Genomic DNA, 23,739 nt, shown 5'->3' with positions numbered 1-23,739 from the left:
TCTTAGGATAATGATAGTCAAAGAATGTTTTCTTTCAGTAGCAACTAATTTCCTGCTAGACATGACAATATTTCATTATATTTATATTTTCCAATATGCTCTAAATTATAAATTAAAAAAGTTATAATGCAAAAATATTTTACAAAACATTTCCAAGCAAACTGCTGTGCCATCTCCTCCTCCCTGTCCTCCCTCTGACCGTCCATTTTTAAAGAATAAATTCACCAAGTAGGGAATATTAAAGAGACACCTGGATTTTCTCTTTAGCTTCTTGAATTTTTGCCTGAAGCCCAACTGTGAGAATGTGTTGAAGGGACTCCTGGCTTGAAATATTTTGTACATCCATTTGCAAAGTATCTTCAGTTCTAGCCATAAGCTCTTCATACATAGATCCTTTGGCAATAAGATGCTATTAAAACAAATTGAAGTAAGATCACCATAAACATTCTCATTATATGTTGAAAATTAACCTAAATAATCTTATGGAGAAAATGTAAAAATAAATTATCAATTCAAAACAAGAGAACTCTGCATTCTGAGAAATGTTATTTTTAAGGTTCCTTTAGCAATTTTATACTCATGTAATCAGATTCTGAGTGGCATACTCTTATAGAGTGTTCTTTATACACCAGGTACCTCAATAAAAGCTGGAAAGTAATAGAATGCCAACAGGAAGAAAATAAGTTGAGACGGTGGTAATAAATCTGAAATTTCTGAGTCAAATCAGTGGGGAAGACAATTCAATAAATGTTACTGGAGAAATGCCTATTGGAAAATAATCTTTTTCAGGCCATACTTTATACAACAACAAACAAAAAAATAAATAAATTCCAGATGGATCAGAGAGGGCACTGGGGTTTTTATACATATATTTGTGTATATACATATATATTTGTGTATATATATATATATTTGTGTGTGTATATATATAAATACGAAATGACAAAAAAGAGAAAATGGATCTGCTCTCTGGATCTTCTGGAGGGCCTTTCTAGGTATAAGAGTAGAGACAGAAATGACTACGTAAAATCTTTCTATGAAACATAAAATAAACAACTTAAAAGTCAAACAACTTGGCAAAACTAGCAGCCAAAGAAACAAAAATGGATGAAGATCAAAAAGCTCATATATTTCAATAAAAAATAAAAAAAAGATCTCAAAGAAAATTCAGAAAACATAGGAACAAATAACCCATGGAAACACAAATGACTAATAAGTATATGAAAGACAGCTCAATCTTACATGCGATTAAAGAAGTAAAAAATAATGTGATACCAGTTTTCAGCTACAGAGTGATTTTTTTAAAAAATCATAACTCAAGGATGACATAGATACAGTAAACTAGAAATTATGTGATATCAAATATGTAAATGTTGACATCATTTATCTTAGGACAGTTGGATTGTGGTGATTTTTATTTTCTTCTTTATACTCTCCTGATTTTTAAAAATTTTCTGAAAAAAGCACATTCTTTAATTTCACATTTTTTTCTTTTTAATTATAAAAGTAAAAAAAGCTCATGTAAAAATACTCTAATCAGAACAGAAAGGCGTAACATGTAAAGAAAAGTTTTCTTTTCTTCCCATCTTTCCCTGAATTCTCAATCAATTATTCAAACATTCAATCAAAAAACTTCAAAAAGTATTTATTTTTTGGTGCAATGGTTAAGCACTCAGTTGCAGCACCAAAAGGTTAGCAGTTCAAAGCCACCCAGCAGCTCTGAGGGAGAAAGACCTGGAGATCTGCTCCTATAAAGATTAAAACCAAAACCAAACCAAATCTGCTGCCATCGAGTCGATTCCAACTCATAGCGACCCTATAGGTCAGAGTACAACTGCCCCAGTGGGTTTCCAAGGCTGTAAATCTTTATGGAAGCAGACTGGCACATCTTCTTCCCTTGTAGTGGTTGGTGGCTTTGAACCGCCAAAATTTTGGTTAGCAGCAGAGAATTTAACCACTGCACCACCAGGACTCCTCATTGTAAAGAACACCTGGGGGAGTTTTACTCTGTTACATGGGGTCACTATGAGTTGAAACCAACCGGACGGCACCAACAACAACACATGCCAGGAACAGCGCTAGGATTTGAGAACACTGAAGGGTCAAGATACTTATTCGTATATCCTTATAGACATTTTCTATAGATACAGAAGTATAAAAAAAAAAAGCAATTACCAAGCCAAAAGCTGGTTCTTTGAAAAAATTAACAAAATTGATAAACCATTGGCTAGACTGACTAAAGAAATACAGGAAAGGAAACAAATAACCCGAATAAGAAACGAGATGGGCCACATCACAACAGACCCAACTGAAATTAAAAGAATCATATCAGATTATTACGAAAAATTGTACTCTAACAAATTTGCAAACCTAGAAGAAATGGATGAATTCCTAGAAAAACACTACCTACCTAAACTAACACAATCAGAAGTAGAACAACTAAATAGACCCATAACATTTAAAAAAGAGATTGAAACGGTAATCAAAAAACTCCCAACAAAAAAAAGCCCTGGCCCGGATGGCTTTACTACAGAGTTCTACCAAACTCTCAGAGAAGAGTTAACACCACTACTACTAAAGGTATTTCAAAGCATAGAAAATGATGGAATACTGCCTAACTCATTCTATGAAGCCACCATATCCCTGATACCAAAACCAGGTAAAGACATCACCAAAAAAGAAAATTACAGACCTATATCCCTCATGAACATAGATGTAAAAATCCTCAACAAAATTCTAGCCAATAGAATTCAACAATATATCAAAAAAAAAATCCACCACAACCAAGTGGGATTTATACCAGGTATGCATTTTTTTTTTTTTATGCAAGGCTGGTTTAATATTAGAAAAACCATTAATGTAATCCACCATATAAATAAGACAAAAGACAAAAACCACATGATCTTATCAATTGATGCAGAAAAGGCATTTGACAAAGTCTAACACCGATTCATGATAAAAACTCTCAGCAAAAGAGGAATGGAAGGAAAATTCCTCAACATAATAAAGGGCATCTATACAATTTATACAAAGCCAACAGCCAACATCACTCTAAATGGAGAGAGCCTGAAAGCATTTCCCTTAAGAACGGGAACCAGACAAGGATGCCCTTTATCACCACTCTAATTCAACATTGTGCTAGAAGTCCTAGCCAGAGGAATTAGGCTAGCCAAAGAAATAAAGGGCATCCGGATTGGCAAGGAGGAAGTAAAATTATCTCTATTTGCAGATGGCATGATCTTATACACAGAAAACCCTAAGGAATCCTCCAGAGAACTACTGAAACTAATAGAAGAGTTTGGCAGAGTCTCAGGTTATAAGATAAACATACAAAAAAAGCAATTCCCTTTTAAAAAACACAAATTACCCAAGCTGTTCAGCAACTTGCATTTCTCACTTTACAATATATCTTTATCCACTATCATAACCCAATGGACATCTACTTCTTTCTTAACAGAAATATTTCAGCATGTTTGTATTTTCACCATTTATAACAGGGGTCGTTTTTATTGTTTAGAAAATATTTTTTTAAATAGTTATTAAAATATTAAATTTCTACTTCATTTCTTTTACTAAAATAAATTCATACTTATAGAACAAATGAATGTACATAAAAATAAAATTAGAAAAGTACTGGCAGATGACAAGTTTATATAATATTTCTAAAATAATAAAAATGATCCCTCTTAAATGCAAAATGCTGAAATATATACCTTTCAGAAATGTAGATTTAGATGAATTATGTAAACGGTCCTTTATTCTAGAACCTTTCCATTTTGTAGCTTATGATACACTCTGCAGTTTCACAGGTGAGCTGAAACTCAGTAAAAATCTCAATTATAACTTCTTTCCCAGGAGAACTAAGGGATATTAAAACACACTCTTGCCTCACTGGTTTTTCAGCAAGTTGACTGACTGAAAACAAGAGATCTGAGAATACCAGTCGCCACCCCCCCATCATGTGAGGAGGGAAGAGTGGCTTAATCAGTGGGTGAGCTTTCAAAGCCACAGATTGTCTAATCTCCGACATCCACGCTGCACTGTGTTATATGAGACAGAACTTACTCATCCCGTCATCGCCCTCTGATGCATGAAAATGTTTTAATTTCCATTCTCTAGCTGGGGGAGATTATTACAAGAACTTAGGCTCATAAGGTATTATTAGTAGACTTCTCACCTATTTTTCTGTCCTCAAGCAAAATCACAGCAAATGATTCAGGGATGAGAAACCATGCCATCTTTAAAACTTTCAACAAGGAAAATTTAAACTGCAGGCTTACTTCTATTTACTTTTCATCCTTTTATTTATGTTCAAACATAAATCCACAACCATGAAAAAAATCCCCTTCAGACTTTTACACTCATACCTGCAAAGATTCTTCTACTGATGTATCTACATCATTTTGATGTCTCACAAGATCCAAAACAGATTTGGTTTCTGCCTCCCAGATTCCCACTTGTCCAACGAGTTTTTCAACCTCTTCAACCAGTTTCAGTTTTTCTGTTAATTCTTCATTTTCTTTTTCATGTTCTTCTCCAGCCTACAACATACAAAATGACCACTAAGAAAATGGCAACATTTACATTATAAAATTATTATCCATTTAAGGAATTTAAATTTTTTTCCTGAAGACTGCTAATTCAACATATTTTAATGATCTGAGGCTTAGTTAGTGGACGATGATATTTTACCATAGTGTATATCACTTTACAGATTAAAAGTTCTGTCTACATATATTTTCTTAATTGTCTACATATATTTTCTTAATTGTGACATCATTCTTTTCAGATACTATTACCTCCATTTTCTAGACAAGAAGGCTAAACCTTAAAAAATCAGGGTACAGGCTCTATAAACACATTCTTAAAAACTCACATTCAACTTAATTCAAATACAGCTGTTATCCACAGTAGCGAAGTATCATCAAGAAGAGATTTAGGATCAAATTCAACAAAATTAAACCTTTTCCCATTAATAATGTCCCACTATTCTATTTTTTTTTTTTTATTCTATAGGTTTTACACACTACAGCTTTACATGGCAGATACATCCTACAAGTTGTTTTAAATTAGATCATATTTTAAATACATCAGAAAGACAGAGTATTTCAAAATACAATGCACAAATTCAGATTATTATGGATTGAAATCTGTCCTCCAAAAATGTGTTGTAACTCTTAACCCCTATACCTGTGGACGTAATCCCATTTGGAAATAGGAGTTTCTTTGTTATGTTAATGAGGCTATATCAGCGCAGGCTGTGCTTTAAACCAATCACTTCTGAGATATAAAACAGTGGGTCAGGCACAGAAGAAAGCAGACACAGGGAAGATGGATGCTATCTGAAGACGATGGAGGCAGATCAGTCTACAAGCCCAGGAATTCCAAGGGTGGCTGCCTAGAGAAGCTGAAACAGGATTTTCCCCCAGAGCCAAAAAAGAGGGAGCCTTTCTCTTAAAGCCAGTACCGTGAATTTGGACTTTTAACCTCCTAAGCTGTGAGAAGATAAATTTCTGTTCGTTAAAGCCACGCACTTGTGAGAAAATAAATTTCTGTTCGTTAACACCGCACACATGTGGTTTTTTTTTTTTTTTAATAGCAGCACTAAGAGACTAAGACACAGATCTTTCCACATTTTAACTGATTAAGTCTGTTTTTGGTAGGAAAGGAGTCCCTGTGTGGTGCAAACAGTTAATGTTCTCAGCTGCTAACCAAAAGGTTGAAGGCCACCAAGAGGTGCCAAGGAAGAAAAGCCTGGCAACCTACTTCCAAAAAATGGGATTGCCACGAGTCAGAGTGGACTCAATGGCAACTGGGGGGTTACGGCAGGAAAACACCTGCACTTCATCAGGACAAATGGTGAAAGCCAGCTAACAACTACCTTCTTAAATAAAGCTGTGTAAACTGTTATTCTGAAAGAGATACGTTACCAAAATCATGCAAATTATACCTTCCATGCTTATGGTTTTTAGGTATTTTGTTTCTTTTCCATACTCTTATCTATAATCTAAAATCATCCTCCCAATTACCCAAAGAGGCAAGGTAAAAAGATTATTTTTTTTGTCCATTTGAAAAAAAGAAAGCAACACACAAAGAGGACAAGGGCTTGCCACAGGTTAATTTCTGAGTACTAGCCAAAAATAACGTGAAGAAAATATCAACTCTGTTCACAGCTCAGAAAGCTTCCGCACGTCTGGAAGTGAGGCACAGCCAAGTCTGTCATAGACAGACACAGAACTTCAATGCTAAATACTAGTACATGAAAGGAACCACTTAAGCACTTCCCTGGGAAAAAAAATCATACTTTAAAAGTTATTTATTAATCTGCACAATTACCAATGTTTTCAACAACATGGTTTCATAAGAAGAAAAGTAACCTGTTGCCACAGAGTCAATTCCGACTCACAGTGACCCTATGGGTAGAGCAGAACTGCCCCATATGGTTTCTAAGGCTATAAATCTTTATGGGATCAGACTGACACATCTTAATGCCATGGAGCAGCCAGTGGGTTTGAACCACTGACCTTTGGGTTAGCAAGCCCTTAACCACTGCACCACCAGGGCTCCTCATGAAAAAAATAGCAAAGTTAAATTATTAATGACATAAGATACAACTATTTTACCTTCAAATCTGGATTGTGATTTTCAGGAGGTTTTATTGACATGTCTGTTGAAAAACCAATAGTTGATTTTTCTTCTTTAGTTAGCTGAATATTTCCAGCAGTGTCAAGAACGGGCTGACTCTGTTTTTTCAAAAGCGGCAGATTCATTTCCTATGAAAAATTAATTACATGAAATTTAATGCTTTTACTTTCATGCTAATATATTTTACAAACAATAAGCTGACATAATATATTCAAATATTCAATTAGTAAAATAATGTTTTCCATAAAACACCTATGTCTCTGGATTGGATTGGACAATGGGTTGGAGAGAGATGCTGGTGAGGAGTAAGCTACTTGCATCAGGTGGACACTTGAGACTATGTTGGCATCTCCTGTCTGGAGGGGAGATGGGAGGGTAGAGGGGCTTAGAAACTGGCAAAACGGTCACGAAAGGAAAGACTGGAAGGAGGGAGTGGGCTGACTCATTAGGGGGAGAGTAAGTGGGAGTATGTAGTAAGGTGTATGTAAGTTTATATGTGAGAGACTGACTCGATTTGTAAACTTTCACTTAAAGCACAATGAAAATCATTTAAAAAAAACCTATGTCTCAAACTGTTAAAAAGAAGAAATAAAATAATTTAAAAATATTAATGAAAGGTCTGCTTTTACATGACATTGTGCTAAATGTAAAGATAAATAAGGCTCAGTCTATGTTCTCCTAGGGCTCGAAATCTAGTATGCAAAATAATGCTTATGTTATTCTTTAATAGTAAATGAATTTTAACTAGAATACTGTATATTTCAAAGGGTTCAAGGACTCACAAACACCCCTAAGTATATATTCCAGAGAAATGAAAACATGTCCACACAGAAACTTGTACACAAATGTTCACAGCAGCATTATTCGTAACAGCCAAAAGGTGGAAACAACCCAAATGTCCACCAACTGATGAATGGATCAATACATGTGGTATATCCATACAATGGAATATTCATTTGCAAGAAAAATGAATGAAATATTGATACATGCCACAGCATCAATGAACCTTGAAAACATTATCTATGTGAAAGAAGACAATCATAAAAGACTTCATGTTTTATGCTTCCATTTATGCAAAATGTCTAGAATAGGCAAATCTATACAGACAGAAAGTAGATTAGTGGTTGCCTAGGGTCGGGGAGTCTTAGGGGTAGTGAGAGGTAACTGCTAAAGTATACAACATTTCTTTTTGGGGTGAAGAAAATGTTCTAAAATTGACCGTGCTCATGGTTACACAATTCTGTGAACATGCTAAAAACCACTGAATTGTACACTTAAAATGGGTCAATCTATCGCATGTGAATTATATCTCAATAAAGCTGTTAAAAAAAACAAAAAAGAACTTACAAGCGGAGTTTTTGTAACAAACTTTCTCCATCTTTTATTCAGTCTTCTCAGTTCTTTAGAAATAGATGATCCAACTTCATCATCACTGACCTCAATTAAGAAATCTCCCACTTCATTTAAAGTGGTATGCTCTAGATTCCATTGGGATAGTGTCTCAAAGGGAACCTATATAACAAATACACAACATAATGTATTAATGACATAATACTTGCCTTACTATCATTCATAGCAGATCTTTACCAAGGTCAATTCTAAGCAAAAGTTGAGTGTGGAGGTTTTTGCAGAGACATTGAGCCTCTCCTCGAGGATTTCCCTGGTCCTAGCTCCTTATCCCTCATTGTTGAGTTGCAGATGCCACATACCTGTCATCACTCATGGGCCTGGGCTTTTACAAACCATCTCATCTGTCTAAGTGGCTGGTGAGCTTAGAACAAATGTTCCCAAACTTTTTCAAGTCATGGTGCCCTTCATGCCTCAGTAATTTCTTCACAGTGTCCCTATGCCAGAGAATTCTAACAGTTCCCTTTATTAAGTAGTTAGATCCAAAAAATTAATAGTAGTGGTTTGCATGGTGTCCAACAGATAGATGTTGCTGTGTCTCCCCCAAAATTTCAAATATCCTACAAGTTGTCTTTGGCAGCTCAGGGTACCTCGGTAAAAAAAAAAAAAAACAAGTGGGAATTCTGGGCTTAAAGTATTACTTTTCTCAAAGATATGTGTATTTTAATAGAAGACTTTCAAAGGCAGGAGAACTGTTGTTTAAAAACAAAAGTTTGAATTTCTAGTATCAATACCGGAGACAGGAAGAATTGATAACTCACTAGCCCATAAAATGTTTTTTTCTTTTTTTGCATTCATTTATCACAAATTTTACTTTCATACAAACAGCCTATTTTTTATTGAGTAATTTCAGTTTCTATTCAGAAAACACGTAATCTGAAAGGCTGTCTTCATTTGCAACAGAGGCAAACAAATTAAAGAAAAAAAAATCACCTCAGAGAATAAATTATACAACTAGCAAATGCAGACAATAACAAGTTACAATGGTACCTCTTCCACATCTCTCCACGTGAGTATCAGGTATTTGTTTTTTCTCCTCTAGAAACTTAGAGCTGAACAGCTTCACCCAAATGGAAAAAAACAAAACTTTTAAGATCAGTTTATTTTAAATCTGTCTGTAAGCTATCCAGTCCCTCTGTTCATTTTCTGTCCCAAGGGCTTAGCAATATATCTTCCAAAAGCTAAACTGAATATATAAAAGTGTGTACCTCAGTGAAAGTGTGTGTGTGTGTGTGTGTGTGTGTTTAAAATCTATACTGAGGGAAAACTTCCTATAGGCAGTTATACTGGGAGGAAATCAAACTCTCTCCAAGATCTTGGAGAATTTTCCTACACACATGCTTATTCTTCCCTCACCTCTCATCTTTGGATTGAAAAATGAGGGTCTCCGAACAAAACAAACAAATAAAAAAAAACAGTAAAATTGAGCACGTGCCATTAGAAAACAAATACCTCTTTAACTTTTTCCTTCTTTGTATCCTCAAAACAAGCCTTTAGTAAGCGAAGGTGTTCCACGTAAGTAGTCCAACATGCCAGAACTTTTTCTAGAGTGGACTTCACAGTATATATATATTTTCTATATATACAAATATTATAATCCACCGTCATATATTGCTTACTAATAGTCTGATAGTCTCCAGCTACAATGTCAACAAAACAAGAAAGTCATCTTAGAACATAGTTATTAATAAAATCATACTATTAAGAAAAATATTTACATATTAACTGAAAGTGGTAAAATTCATGTAGTGACAATACTAAAAGCGAAATCAATTCTCTTCTAAGGAGAAATACAAGTAAAACTAATTTCTAAAACATTAAGGTGTAAATAAAGCAAAACAGATGAAATGTCATTTTTAAATGACAGCCATTCCCTCAAAAAGTAACTACTGCTTTACCCAAATTCTGATTCATTTCTTCACATTTTTGAAAAGAAGCTTCAAGTTGAGCTAGGAACTCTTTTTCTTCAATAAATTTCTGCAGGGGAGGAAGGAAAATAAAGCATATTGAGAGTTTTTATATTTTAAAATGTGCTGAGAAATACAGATAGTTGACATATAAACATTGATGAAGCACTTAAGTGCTAAGATTTCTTTAGGGCTTTAATACTATATATTTGCGTAGGAAATGAGGGAAAAAAACGGTTCCTGAAGGAAGATTGTTAAGGTCTGGAAGATATGAGATATAGTGTGAATACGAATAACATACATGCATGAGACCTGACAAAATTTATCTTAATGCAGTGATATGGTTCTACAGTGGTTTTCCTCTCTTGGAAAAAGGCAAGTTAAGTATTTCTAGCAATTTCAAAATCTTGTACTTCACATATTTTATTAATTTACACAATTTTTATCTATTGTTCTTATATCATACTTTTCATTAATTTTAAGTAATTTTTGATTAGCTAAATTAGAGTATTAATAAATATATATCATCAACCACACAAAAATATTTGAGAAACTGCCATTAACCAAATTACAATGTGTCCTGTTCAAGCAAATTCGGCTACGGAAAAATACTGAGCTAATTCAACACTCACGTTTACTGTACTCTTACTATGTGCCAATGATATTAAACATTTAAGCAGAAAAATGAAAAAAAATCAAAGGCAAAAGAAATAAAAATATTCAAAATCTAGTCTAGTTCAGAATGATGCTTCCTGTTTGAGAAAGTACAGTGTTTAAATCATAAATTGTAAATAAATTCCTCTTCATTATGTTTTCCAATTTTTTTTTTTAACTTATAACCTTGTATTTGTGTTTTCTTACTCATTTCCAAAAAGAGGAAAACAGAAAGAAAGATAATATGGCCTAACTATAGAAATGACATTTTTATGATGCTTTAGTTTTTTTTTTTTAATTTTACTTTAGAAGTGAACATATTTATATTTAAATCATTTGCAACATTTTTTTCTATAAATGGAAAGAACAAAAGCTGAACGAAGAAAGAAAAAAGTCTCAATACAAAACAGAAATGAATCGTTTTTCCTATTCTTAAAACCTAGGGAAAATTATGATTAAAATGTTCTAATAAGTTAATGTGATTAAGACCCAGAATCTGAGTAGAAAAAAAAAAAAAAAAAACATTATAGAGAATTTCAAGTAAGTGAATGTAGGAATTTTTAATGGAAATAATATTAAAAACCTTTTCTAACTATTAATTAATCTGGCTAAGTCTTAATGCAAGCAAATAAAGCAGTTCTCGCTTTCTTACTCTTCACCGATGCCTGTTATTTGACTACTTGCAATTCTTTTCTCCAAGCAATATTTAAGCTAATGAAAGCCACCATGAAAACTCACCTGAAAACCTGAAGAGGTAATGGGAAATCATACCAAGGAAAAGTGCAAATCCAGCACCCAGACACGGAGAACAGTTGCCCAAGACACAAAATAAAAGTGCTTACATGCCAGTCTTCCAGCAGTAATTCCACAGATTCTTTGCTCCCATATTTGATGTTCCAAACATCGAATTTTGATCTCATTTCATCTAGTAAACCAAGAACTGGGCACATAGGGTAATGAATTTCTAGACAGGGAATGCATTTTTTCCCTAAAATGTTGTTGATTCTGGAAAAGAGTTCAGATTTTAGAATTAAATTAATATGACTGACCAAATGTGAGATATTCATTTGGCATTTTAAAAAATACTGAGGCTTTTTTCCTTTTAAACATGTGGAACTCAGATGCATCTTCAAGTCTTTTTTCTTTTTTAAACAAAGTAAAAGAAGCATTGTGGCTAAAGATAAAACAACTATTTCTAAGGTGAAAACATCAAACACATAACATTTTCTGGAGAGACTATTTTCCTATCACTAAATGTTGTAATAAAATGTTGATCTCCAAAATACTTTGTTAAATTTGAAAATTTCTATATCACTTTATACAATTAGAATTCCAATTTTTCATATCAAAATAGTTTTCATTGCTGAAGTTACCACTTCAGATTACCATTTTAACAAATTGTTTATGAATTATGAGAGAAGAGAAGATGACGAGGACAACTATCCATTAAATAGCCCTATAATCATATTATTTTACAGTTTATAAAATGCTTTCATACACCTCCCATATGACCCAGAATCCTTGTGAGACATGGGCAGGGTGATTGTCATTATCCTTTATTTACAAATGAAGTAACATATTCAGAAAGACAGTAACCTAGTCAAAACTAATAACGTGCTCAGCTTCTGACTCTTAGTCCAGAACTTTGTCCACCACCCTATTCTACCGTTCAGTAAAAAAGGAATTACGTTAGCATGATATAATGTTAGTTATGTAAAACATGGACACACGTCACAAATTATCTAAAAATTTCTATTTTGTGGTCCCTAAAAAAAAAAAATTATTATTTTTTTTTATAAACCCTGGTGGTATAGTGGTTAAGCGCTACGGCTGCTAACCAAAATGTCAGCAGTTCAAATCCGCCAGGTGCTCCTTGGAAACTCTATGGGGCAGTTCTACTCTGCCCTGTAGGGTCGCTATGAGTTGGAATCAACTCTACGGCAGTGGGCTTGGTTTTGGTTTTATAGCACCAACTTGGAGCCCTGGTGGCACAATGGTTAAGAGCTCGGCTACTAACTAAAAGGTCAGCAGTTCAAATCCACCAGCTGCTCTTTGGGAACCTTAAGAAGCTGTTTTACTCTGTCCTGTAGGGTCGCTATGAGTCGGAATCGACTCAACAACATTGGGTTTGGTTCTTTTGTGTTATGGCCCCATGTTGGTACTCAAACATGAATGATATCAACAGTTGTGAAATAGTGACGCTACAAACCGTCTCTTCATTTCCTCCAGTTTGCTAGGTGGTACCAGTAGCAAATGCTTTTCATCTCTATTTTCAAACGCCAAGAGAGTATTCAAATGACAGTCAGATTTATCCACCAGACTCTGAAAAGAAATTTAGCATGACATAAACCAGATTTACTACCAAACACTGTAACTGAAGGCCTGATAATTCCGCTTACCTTTCTGTATGATTTCTTCAAAAAAAAAAAACCTGAAGTCCTTTTTTTAATCTAAGACTTTGTGAATAAACATTTTCATCATAAATGTTTTAAACCAGAACACTTTACAAAAATGCAGATTGCAGTTTCTTTGGGAAAACATTACGAAAATATTTTGTTTTCTGGTGCATTTTCCATTTTTTCTGTGGACTCAAACACTATAAATCTTACATATCAAATTCTTTCATGCCATGTTTAGTGAGAACTCAATCTGCTACATTTTAAACCAGCTCCCTGCCTCTCTCCTTTTTTTTTGGTCAGGCTTTATAGCTGCTTTAGAACTTACTGCATTCAATTCTTATTGTTTCAGCCTTGAATTACTACAACATAATAATAATTTTTAAAGAACGTGAAGGTTTCTCTCAGATCCCAAAACCCCCCAGGGAAATCATTCTAAACTATCTTCAAAGGCCCACTATATTTCTTTCTTCCTAGAGCAGAGTGTTCCTCAAGAACAGTCCCTAAAAAAATATAGATTTTTCCATGTCTGTTTGTCTTTTCCTACCTTGAATAAAGTGATTTTCTCTTGAGTTTGAGTCCTGGCTTCAGTGTAATCCAAGGAGGCCGGCAAATCTTCATCTAGGAGATTCTCTATCTCCTGGAGCCAAGCTTCAATCTGATGGAGGGGTGAGGGCAAGGCATGGTTCAGCTTTGCTTTCCACACATTAATCTGAAAAAAAAAAGGGGGGACGGAGCTCATCACTAGAATCTTCTAGTTTATGTCTTCACACACAGTAAATTTAAATCTTTAAAGCTGCTTTTAAAGCCAAGGCTAACTAATGCGATACAAGGAAATCTTCTCAATGGCTAAACTTCTTAGTTCTGAATACCATTTAACTACATGCTGATAGGGAAGACAATTGGTTCAAAAGCTGTAGGAGAAGAGGGCATAAGGCTAAAAACAAATATTTTGATATATCCATAATAGGCTATAAGGAGGAAATCAGAAATACTCAAGAATGGATTACTGTGCTGAATGGCTATCATTTGAAACGTTTGCCCCTGTGTTCTGACATTATAGCTACACCTCACACACAGATTTCTGCATTATTTCCCTCACTAGCCTTAATCATATATTCACATTAGGTATCTCTAACATGAGTATGGTCCTGAATATCTGTTCTTCACCACAACAAACCAAAACCAAACCCACTGCCGTTGAGTCAATTCCAACTCATAATGACCATACAGGACAAAGTAGAACTAACCCATGGAGCTTCCAAAGAGCAGCTGGTGGATTCGAACTGCCAACCTTTTGGTTAGCAGCTAAGCTTTAATCACTGTGCCACCAGGGCTCCTTCTTCACCAAAGCCCCCCACAATCCAGCACACCTCCCTCCACTGCCTCCCCACATTCCCTACATGCACCAAACTCTGACGACCTGTTTCCTAATTATTTACCACACTCCCATGTCTTCACTCTCACTGCCCCTTCTACCTGGATATCTTCCCCATACTGAGCATCATCAAAACTTATTCACTCCTTCACTCATTGAGCAAACATTTACAGACCGTCCATTATGCTAAGAGCTAGGAATAAAGACACAGAAGGCACAGCTTCTGGAGTGGAAAGGACACATGAGTGGATGTACCAGCTAGTAGCACATTAGACGTACATCTGGCAACATGGATGCATCGTAAACACATTGTGTTCAAAAATAAAAGAAACAGAAGGAGATAAAGCATCAATACAATTGACACAACTTAAAAATACATGTACACATAAATATAACACATATTTTGGAAGAACATAAAACACAAAAAGATACACATTAAACAAAGAAAATGGCCTGAGAGGAAAGGGAATGAAAGTTGGGTGTGGGTAATAAAAGAAAATAAACCAGGGCGATAAATCAGCTTGGTCCAGTTTGAACTCTTGATGAGAATTTGCATTTCTAACACGTTCCCAGGAAGTTACACATAACAATCATCTGAGAATCTTGTTAAAAATGTAGATTCTGATTCGGTATATCTGGGGTAGAAATGTAAATTCTTGGCAGGGAACTTGTTAGAAATGCAAATTCTCAGCAGGGGTTCAAGCCAGAACAAACCAGTTGGAAGCCCTGAAATAAACTCACAATCAAAAGGAGAGTAGGGCCTTGCCTAGACCCATGTGCCCTGAATTGAAGAATGACAAGAGTCCTCTACATCTGAGGGTCAACCAGATCAATAAAAGCCACAGCTCCTTCATGAACCATCTAGCAGGGGAAGCAGAAGTACGCAGTTGCAGTACAGTAAAAAAAAACAACCAAACCAAACCCATTGCCGTCGAGTCGATTCGGACTCATAGAGACCCTATAGCACAGAGTAGAATTGTCCCATAGAGTGCCTGGTGGATTCAAACTGCTGACATTTTGGTTATTAGCAGCTGTAGGTCTTAACCACTACACTACCAGGGTTTCTAGCAGTACAGTGTGGTGAGTGATTTAACAGTGCCAGACAGAGAGGCTAGGGAGTGCCCTGGAAGGACACTGACTTCAGGCTGTTGATAGGAATTCTTAAGCACAATAAAATCTAGCTCCAAGGCCACCTCCTTTTCTGACAACCCCTTTAAAAATGTGGCTTTAAAAAAAAAAATCTGAACTAGCATAGCTCTTTTATCAATTTTGAGGCATTCGCATTCCAAATATACCCCTTATAAATATCAAGCACAAATTAAGATTTGTTTCATTCTTAAAGTCAAGTTCATCAACTTACTCTAATGAATGTATAGTTTTTTAAGTCTTTTCTTCTCTCGCTCTCTCCATTTTAGTTCTACTAAATTACTTGTCATTATTCTTAAAGTTAAATTGTTTTCAAAGAGGGGAAAGAGTAGGCAAAACTTTGGTATGAGTTATTTAGATTCATCATGATTGAGCATCACATGCAAGGCAAATATCTAATCTTAAAAGACATTTAACCAATAACCCAGGCATGCAAAATGAAGACAAAGTTAGGCTTAAGGCAGACTAATGAAACTTCACAAAATGGAAGCATTAATTATTATAGCTTTTCCATTTTGTTTGGCTTTTATTCCTTGCAGCTTTATTATCTCAAGCACAAGGCAGAGACAACTCTACACTCTTAAATCATTAACTATACGCCATTAAGTCACCAGTTGGAAAAAGAATTTTAAAAATGTTTTCATTAGTATGAACGTTCAACATACACAAGTTAGCATGGGCTTTTATTATATCCCAATTATTTGTGCCTTTGCCAAAAAATAAGAAAAAATAAACAAACCAAAAAATTGATAAATGACAGCGTTAAAGGAAGGCTAAGAACAATACTTCTAATGCAACTGTTATTCTTTTCACGACTGAAAGCTGTATATATTCTGAATGAAACAAAACCAGTGCTTCCTGTCTCAGGGCTATAGTAATAATTCTGTAGCAGTCAGAAGAGGAAAGACAGAAGGCGATATTTGCCTTTTATTTTGCTCCTTTCTCATTGAACATAGAAAATCCACACTTCCTTTCTTAAGGTTAAATAATTACTTATGAAGTTGGCTGAAAATTTATATAAGATCTTATCAGGTCAAAATAATATTACTACTTTCCAGAGCAGGCTTAAAGTTAAATCATTTACTATGATGCTCTCAGATATCTGTGTTCTCAAGCTATTGAACCAGAAACTGTCTAAATGGTATTATTTTTTTTTAAATTAACGTGTCTCATTTTGCCACATCAAGAAAATGAGCTATAATCTACCTAAGGGACAGATTTCCAAGCTACTGTCAATTTGTAGTACTTAATCTTATAAAACAGTCCTTCCTATGGTTTTTCTCATCATTCGGGGTAATTTTTCCAAATCATATTCAGCAAAATTAGGCCAGGTCTCTGTGGCCTGGAACATCCTGTGCTATATGGACAACATCTTGCTCTTCAACTTCCATTCTATTGAGACTTGTCACAGACAGCTCTAGGCCTTCACGACTATCAGTTTCAAAGCTGTGACCAGAACATGAGCTGACAACGCAAAGAACACCACCACTTGATGGAAAGATTTTTGGAGCTGCACTGGTTCTTCAAAATTCGGTATTCTGTAAAGGGTGGCGCTTTTAAGCCACTAGACTATTTAGCACATTTAGTAAATGGTGTGAAAGATGTATTCTGAAAACAGCCTCACTTTTAAGTCAAGAAACTAGTTTGCAGGGTCAGCAAACTTTTTCTGTTACAAGGCCAGACAGGATATATGTTTTACTTTGGAGACCATACAGTCTCTAGTCTAACTTTGTAAATTTAGTAAAAATCATTTAATTATCCACTTAAAATGACTGAATTTTGTGGCATGTAAATTACACCTCAATAAAGCTGCTTTAAAAAAGAATGAAGGTAGAATAAAGACATAGAGATAAAAGATAATTAAGAGAGTTTGTCACCCACAGATGCACACTGTAAGTTAAGTTAAAGGAAGGTCTTCAGGGTGAAGGGCAATGAGCTCAGATGGAAACTCAAAGCTTTAGGAAGAAATGAAGAACATTGGAAATGGTATCTAGATAAATATCAAAGACTAATTTTTCTTCCTAATTCTTTTAAAATATATATACAGTCATGCACCACGTAACATCTGTTCGGGCAAAGTCAAACTGCATATACATCCATGGTTCCATAAGGTTATAATAGAGTTCAGAAATCACCACTGGAGAATGGGACATAGTGGATTTAAGCACGTTGCGCTCAAGTATCACAACAATCCTCAAAAACACAGATAAAATTCTCCAAGCTTTTAAAGGATTGGCTTCACAGAAAGCTACAAGGCAAAGGAAAATGCGAGCCGGACCTATACCAGATATGGAGAAACTTCTAGCTCTGTGGATTGAGGACCAAACACAAAAGTGAATCCCTCTCAGCATGCTGGCACTCACTGATAAGGTACGAAGCGTGTCTGACATGCTTAAAGACAAAGCAGGACAGGACTATGATATTCACTTCAGTGCTAGCTCTGGGTGGTTCAAGCACTTCAAACAACGTTTTTCACTGCAATATGAAAATCTGTGGTGAGTCTGCAAGTGCTGACGCAAAGGCAGCAGAATAATTTGTTTAAACCTTAGATAAACTAATCGTAGAGGGATGTTATTTGCCCTGGCAAATTATTAGCGTGGACGAAATCTTATTGTGGAAGTGAATGCCTAAAAGGACCTTCGTCCATAATACGGTGTTTGCACAATGTCCAACTCACATAAAGTCCTATTTCACAGAATATATCGTGGACATTAAGCAACATGACTGTATGTACACACACACACATACATATGATTATAACACATACACATTTAAAACTATAGCATAAAAACAGGAGATAAACAGATCGACTTGATTGCAAGATTTCTACATTTTACAAGAAGATGCACAATAATTTAAAAGTTGTAAAACTCTTAATTTTTAGACTGTGTATTGTAATTCCCAGAGCAACTTCTAAAAATATGACTGTTGTTTTTGTGTGCTGTCAAGTCGATTTCAACTCATATCAACCCTATAAGGACAGAGTACAACTGCCACATATAGTTTCCTAGACTATAAATTATTTGGGCAGCAGATTGCCAGGTCTTTTCTCCTGTGAAGTGGCTGCTAGGTTCAAACTGTCGACCGTTCGGTTAGCAGCCAAGCACTTAACCATTGCGCCACCAGGGCTCCTTAAAAACAGAAATAGTAAAGCAAGAAAAACAAAAGATAAAATGGAATTAAAAAAAATTACAATAAGACAGAAAAGTAAAGAACAAAGATATATGAGAGGGAATAACCAGAAAACAATAAAAAGGTATACCTAAATTGAATCATACCGGCAATTAAATTAAATGTTAATGAACTAAACACTCCAATTAAAAGACAAAGATTGCCAGAATGGCTAAAAAAGCAAGATCCAACCATATGTTGTTCTTAAGAGATGCACTTTAAATATAAAGACTCGAATACACTGAAAGTAAATGAAGGAAAAAGATATACTGCACAGTCAGCATAAGGCTGGGATATCTATATTAAGATCAGATTAAGTAGATGTCAAGAAAACAATATTATCTGAGACAACAGGAACATTTCATAGTGGTAAAAGTGTCAATTCATCAGGAAGACATAACAATCATAAACATATACACATCCAATAACAAATTTTTTTAAATAATGAAGCAAAAATTGACAGAATTAGTGGGAAAATTCCACAGTCATCATTACAGGCTTTAATCCCCTCTCTCAGCAATTGATAGAACAACCAGACTAGTTATCAGTCAAGATATAGATGATCTACAATTGGTCTCAACCCAGCTGTAGCAAAGGAGAATGAAGAACACCTAAGAAACAAGGTAATTATGAGCCCAAGAGACAGAAAAGGCCACATAAACCTGAGACTACATCAGCCTGAGACCAGAAGAACTAGATGGTGCCCAGCTACAGCTGAGGACTGCCCTGACAGGGAACACAACAGAGAACCCCTGAGGGAGCAGGAGAGCAGTGGGATGCAAGCCTCAAATTCTCTTAAAAAGACCAGAATTAATAGTCTGACTGAGACTAGAAGGACCCCGGAGGTCATGGTCCCCAGACCTTCTGTTAGCCCAAGACAGGAACCATTCCCAAAGCCAACTCTTCAGACAGGGATTGGACTGGACTACTGCATAGAAAATGATACTGGTAAGGAGTGAGCTTTTTGGAGCAAGTAGATGCATGAGAGTATGTGGGCAGCTCTTGTCTGGAGAGGAGATGAGATGGCAGAGGGGGTCAGAGGCTGGCTGAATGGACACGAAAATAGAGTGGAGGGAAGAAGTGTGCTGTCTCATTAGCGGGAGAGCAACTAGGAGTATATAGCAAGGTGTATATAAATTTTTGTATGAGAGACTGACTTGATTTGTAAACTTTCACTTAAAGCACAATAAAAATTTTTAAAAAAGACATAGATGATCTAAACATTATCAACCACCTTCTCTTAATTGATATTTATAGAACACTATACACAACAACGCAAAATACATGTTCTGTTCAACTACATGTAATATATGTACAGCAAGATACACCCTATGTTGGGCCATACACCAAGTCTCAATAAATTTAAAAGGACTGAAGTCATAGACATATATTCACACATACATACATTGTTACATTCGTTCTGTATGGGTTTGTCCCCTCTTTGAGCATCTATTGATAGGGACACATGACATTGGCTGGCGGTAGAGGGGAGGCTGCAGGTCAATAAGAGTATGGACAAACTACTGCAACAAACCAAGAACTGATGGCAAATATAAAAGCTGTAGATAAGCCTGCAATTTCCCTAAGCAGAATGTTTTAAATTCAACCACCATTGAAATGAGTCCATGGAGAAAAAATAGAGAACACTATCTCACTTTCTGATGAAGCATCGCCCTCGACTTTTTACAGCATTTCTCATGGAAATTTAAAGTAAAGTTCTCATCCAACAACATAAAAGCCACCCCAGGGAAAAGCTCTTGTAATCAATGTAACACAGTAACCTGGTGGTTGAGGCCATCCCAGGCTCTTCTCAACTGTAGCTGATCTTCACTCAGCTCATCCAGGTTCTTCTGCATCAACAGGATGTCCAAAAAGGGCTTTTTTTCTTCATTGAATGATTTCAAAAAGGACAGTAGGCTCTACAATTACAAAGGGTATTTTAAAGATGAAAATGTTTAATCAGTTTATAAAATGTAATCTGCTATTTTCAGATCTATAGCTATAGGTTATATTTACAATTTCACTTAAATAAAGGCAAAATCTTCAGAATTCAGTATGTGCTGCTCAGTGATCTGGTTTCTTTCTTCCATGCATCTTGGAAATTTGGGTGCCATCAGAGTGACACAGGGCATGGCTTGTGGATTGTGTCAGTACTGTTGGGATTCCTACTCAAATACAGTGGCAAGGTCACCAACCTCTAGAGGACAGGCCGTTATGCAATGTGCCAAATGTGAACTTGTTTGATCTCCCCAAATATGTGTTCACAACAATAAAAGAATGATTCGAAGTGAGAATTATATGACAGTGAGCATACTGTATTAATGAATTACAGTGTTTATGATTAACTGAGCTTGAGCCAATGCTTTCCAAGTCATTTAGTCTTTAGAAAACATTTTATCCCTGTCCTCAAAAATTTAATAAATAAAGCATTTTTTGTGGTTTGCACTTACATAAAATATTTGAGTCGATTCAATAAATATTATTTAAAATATTACCCGTAACTATTGACAGCATTTTTCATTAAATTTTATCAACATACCAAGAGATAATTAATTTGATTCTTTCCAATAATGAATAACTTTGAAGAGCTTTCTTTTTGAGAAGACTGTATCTGCAGTACCTTACTAAATTAAAGACATGTATGAGAGAAGACTCTTCCAGTGGACACTAAGCATCTTGTTAATGAAAAAAATCTCAGGCTAGGGCTAAGAAAGAAGAAGCAGAGAGGCCTATGAAGCTCAGACCCATGGGAAATGAGAATGTCTGACCCCTCAATTCTGTGATGGCTCCAAGCCAAAAAAAGATGGTATCACCACATGTCACACAATCTACTGAACATTACAGTTAGAATGCCTGGACTCATCCAACTTCCTCATTTAACAGATAGGGAAACTGAGGTCTAGAGATGCTAGGTGCTATGTAAGCACATAACAGTATCCCTACCTTATGCAGGATATGGAATTGGTAGGTGGCACAGAGTTGCACTGACAATGGGTTGTAAGGGACAAGACTATGGAAGCTTTACTTTGGCTCCTGTTAGTCCCTTTCAAGGTTGTATAGGGAATAACTGCTTGCCCTGGGGAAGCATCGGGATGAAAAAAAGAGCCATGGCTTTGAAGCTACACATCTACTCAAACCCCACCTCTACCTTTGTAACCTTAGATAAGTCACTTAGTCCTTCTAAGCCTTGAAAAAAATCTTCATCTGTAAAACTGGAATAACAACACTTCCGCCTCAGCAAGATGTGGTAACACGCAAAGTGCTTATTAGTAAGGTACCTGGTACATGGCAAATGTTCGGTATGTAGTGACCCTAAGGTACCATTATTCCCCAAAGGACTCTCTGGTTTAGGCCCTGTGTTGTAACTGTGGGAATGCCCCATTCCTGGTTTCTTGATTTTCTTTCATTCAATATTTATTCTGAAAAGCATGCTCTGCTCTAGACCAGAATCTACGAATATTTACTGTAAAGGGCCAGAAAGTAAATATTTTAGGCTTTGTGGGTCATACAATCTCTGTTCTAAGTACTGAACTTTGAGGTTGTAGCATGAAAATAGACACACTGTTGTCAATTTCGACTCACAGCAACCCTGTACGACAGAGTAGAACTGCTCCATAGGGTTCCAAGGAGCAGCTGGTGGACTCGAACTGCTAACCATTTGATTAGCAGCCAAACTCTTAACACTGAGCCACCAGGGCTCTGAAATTAGACATAGACAATAATTAAATAAATGGGTGTGACTCTGTTCCAATAGTACTTTATTTACAAAAGCAGCTGGCAGGGCCAACTCCTGCTGTAGAACCTTGTGACTCAAAGTAATACAAGGACCAGTAGCAGTCACGGAGAGCTTGTAAGAAATACAGAATCTCAGGGCCTGCCCCATACCTACTAAACCAGAATCTGAATTTTAACAGGATCCCCCGGTGACTCATATGCACATTAAGATTTGAGAAGCACTGTCCTAGAATTCAGAGCCCTGGTGGCACAGTCCTTAAGAGCCAAGGCTGCTAACCAAAAAGGCAGCAGTTCGAACCCACCAGCTGCTCCCTGGAGAAACCCTACAGGGCCGTTCTGTTCTGTCCTACAGGGTCGCTGTGAGTCGGAATCAACTCGACAGCAATGGGTTTGGTTTTTGGTTGATCCTAGAATTCAGCCTTAAAACTTGGCATTAATTTAATATCTAAATAATTCACTCTAAAAGATTTTTCTAAAAACATTCTTACTACTCTTCCCTAAAGGAGTAAACTAAAATAAATCGCTGTTTAAATTCATACTTACTTCATACATTTTAAAGTAGGACTCATTTTCTGAATCCTTTAGCGCCTTCTGTAGCTTTTCCTCCTGTAAAGTTAGCCAAACTCCAGCATCTTTCACCTTTCCCTGTAATTCACAAAAATAAAAACACATTTAAAATCACATCCTAAATAGGCTTGGTGATTTTTTTTTAACAATAAAATTAACAACTCCAAAATGTTAATGAAATAATGTAGCCATTACATACCAGTGACTCACTGTGCCAAAGAGGAATTTTGTTTATTCATATAACACCTTAAATTCAAAATGGATTGGAACTAGCAACAAATATAATAACGTGCTAAAGGAACAGGGCAAGCAACCCCCTTTTTGGGACGTATCCATTTTGATTATTCATCAGTTTTTTAAGAGCATTATTCTAAATCACTTGTTTATAGTAGACATTTCATAGGACTGCTTTCAATTAAATCTAAGTATGGGGTAATTTAAGAGGTGTTCACACTCTGCAAAAACTGACATAAAAAATTGTAAACATTTTAAGGATCTGAAACCTACTACTGCTAAACGTTTGGTTATGTTATACGGAAGTGAGCAACAATGATTTTTTCCTACATTCTTGCTTAGGTGATTACATCTTATTTCCATTCTCCTTTAACGTCCATTTACTTTCCTTTTCTATTAAGCAAGAGTGTCTTCTAATATTTTTGCATCCAATTTCATGGACAGTTGAATTTTTAATTTTATTTTTTAACATGAAAATTAATTGGGAAAGATCAGCTCC

At 35.7% G+C, this 23,739-nt stretch overlaps 1 protein-coding gene across 8 annotated transcripts in view; it reads right to left on the bottom strand.

The window, feature by feature from the left end:
* The window catches only part of SYNE2 (spectrin repeat containing nuclear envelope protein 2), a 378,879-nt gene that overhangs the window by 239,325 nt on the left and 115,815 nt on the right, over positions 1-23,739 (bottom strand). For all 8 annotated transcript variants that reach the window (XM_064292573.1, XM_064292575.1, XM_064292574.1 and 5 more), the window contains exons 10-20: positions 22,983-23,084; positions 20,486-20,623; positions 13,557-13,721; positions 12,823-12,935; positions 11,456-11,618; positions 9,951-10,029; positions 9,505-9,692; positions 7,993-8,157; positions 6,624-6,773; positions 4,368-4,541; positions 251-409 (exon numbers count right to left, since the gene is read on the bottom strand). In XM_064292573.1, coding sequence (XP_064148643.1) covers positions 251-409; positions 4,368-4,541; positions 6,624-6,773; positions 7,993-8,157; positions 9,505-9,692; positions 9,951-10,029; positions 11,456-11,618; positions 12,823-12,935; positions 13,557-13,721; positions 20,486-20,623; positions 22,983-23,084 — 1,596 coding nt within the window. The remainder of the gene's footprint in view (positions 1-250; positions 410-4,367; positions 4,542-6,623; positions 6,774-7,992; positions 8,158-9,504; positions 9,693-9,950; positions 10,030-11,455; positions 11,619-12,822; positions 12,936-13,556; positions 13,722-20,485; positions 20,624-22,982; positions 23,085-23,739) is intronic.

The sequence above is a fragment of the Loxodonta africana genome, chromosome 10, assembly GCF_030014295.1.
Source record: "Loxodonta africana isolate mLoxAfr1 chromosome 10, mLoxAfr1.hap2, whole genome shotgun sequence".
Taxonomy (NCBI): Eukaryota; Metazoa; Chordata; class Mammalia; order Proboscidea; family Elephantidae; genus Loxodonta; species Loxodonta africana.
The sequence above is the reverse complement of the archived record's forward strand: the minus strand, read 5'-3'. Positions and strand labels throughout refer to the sequence as shown.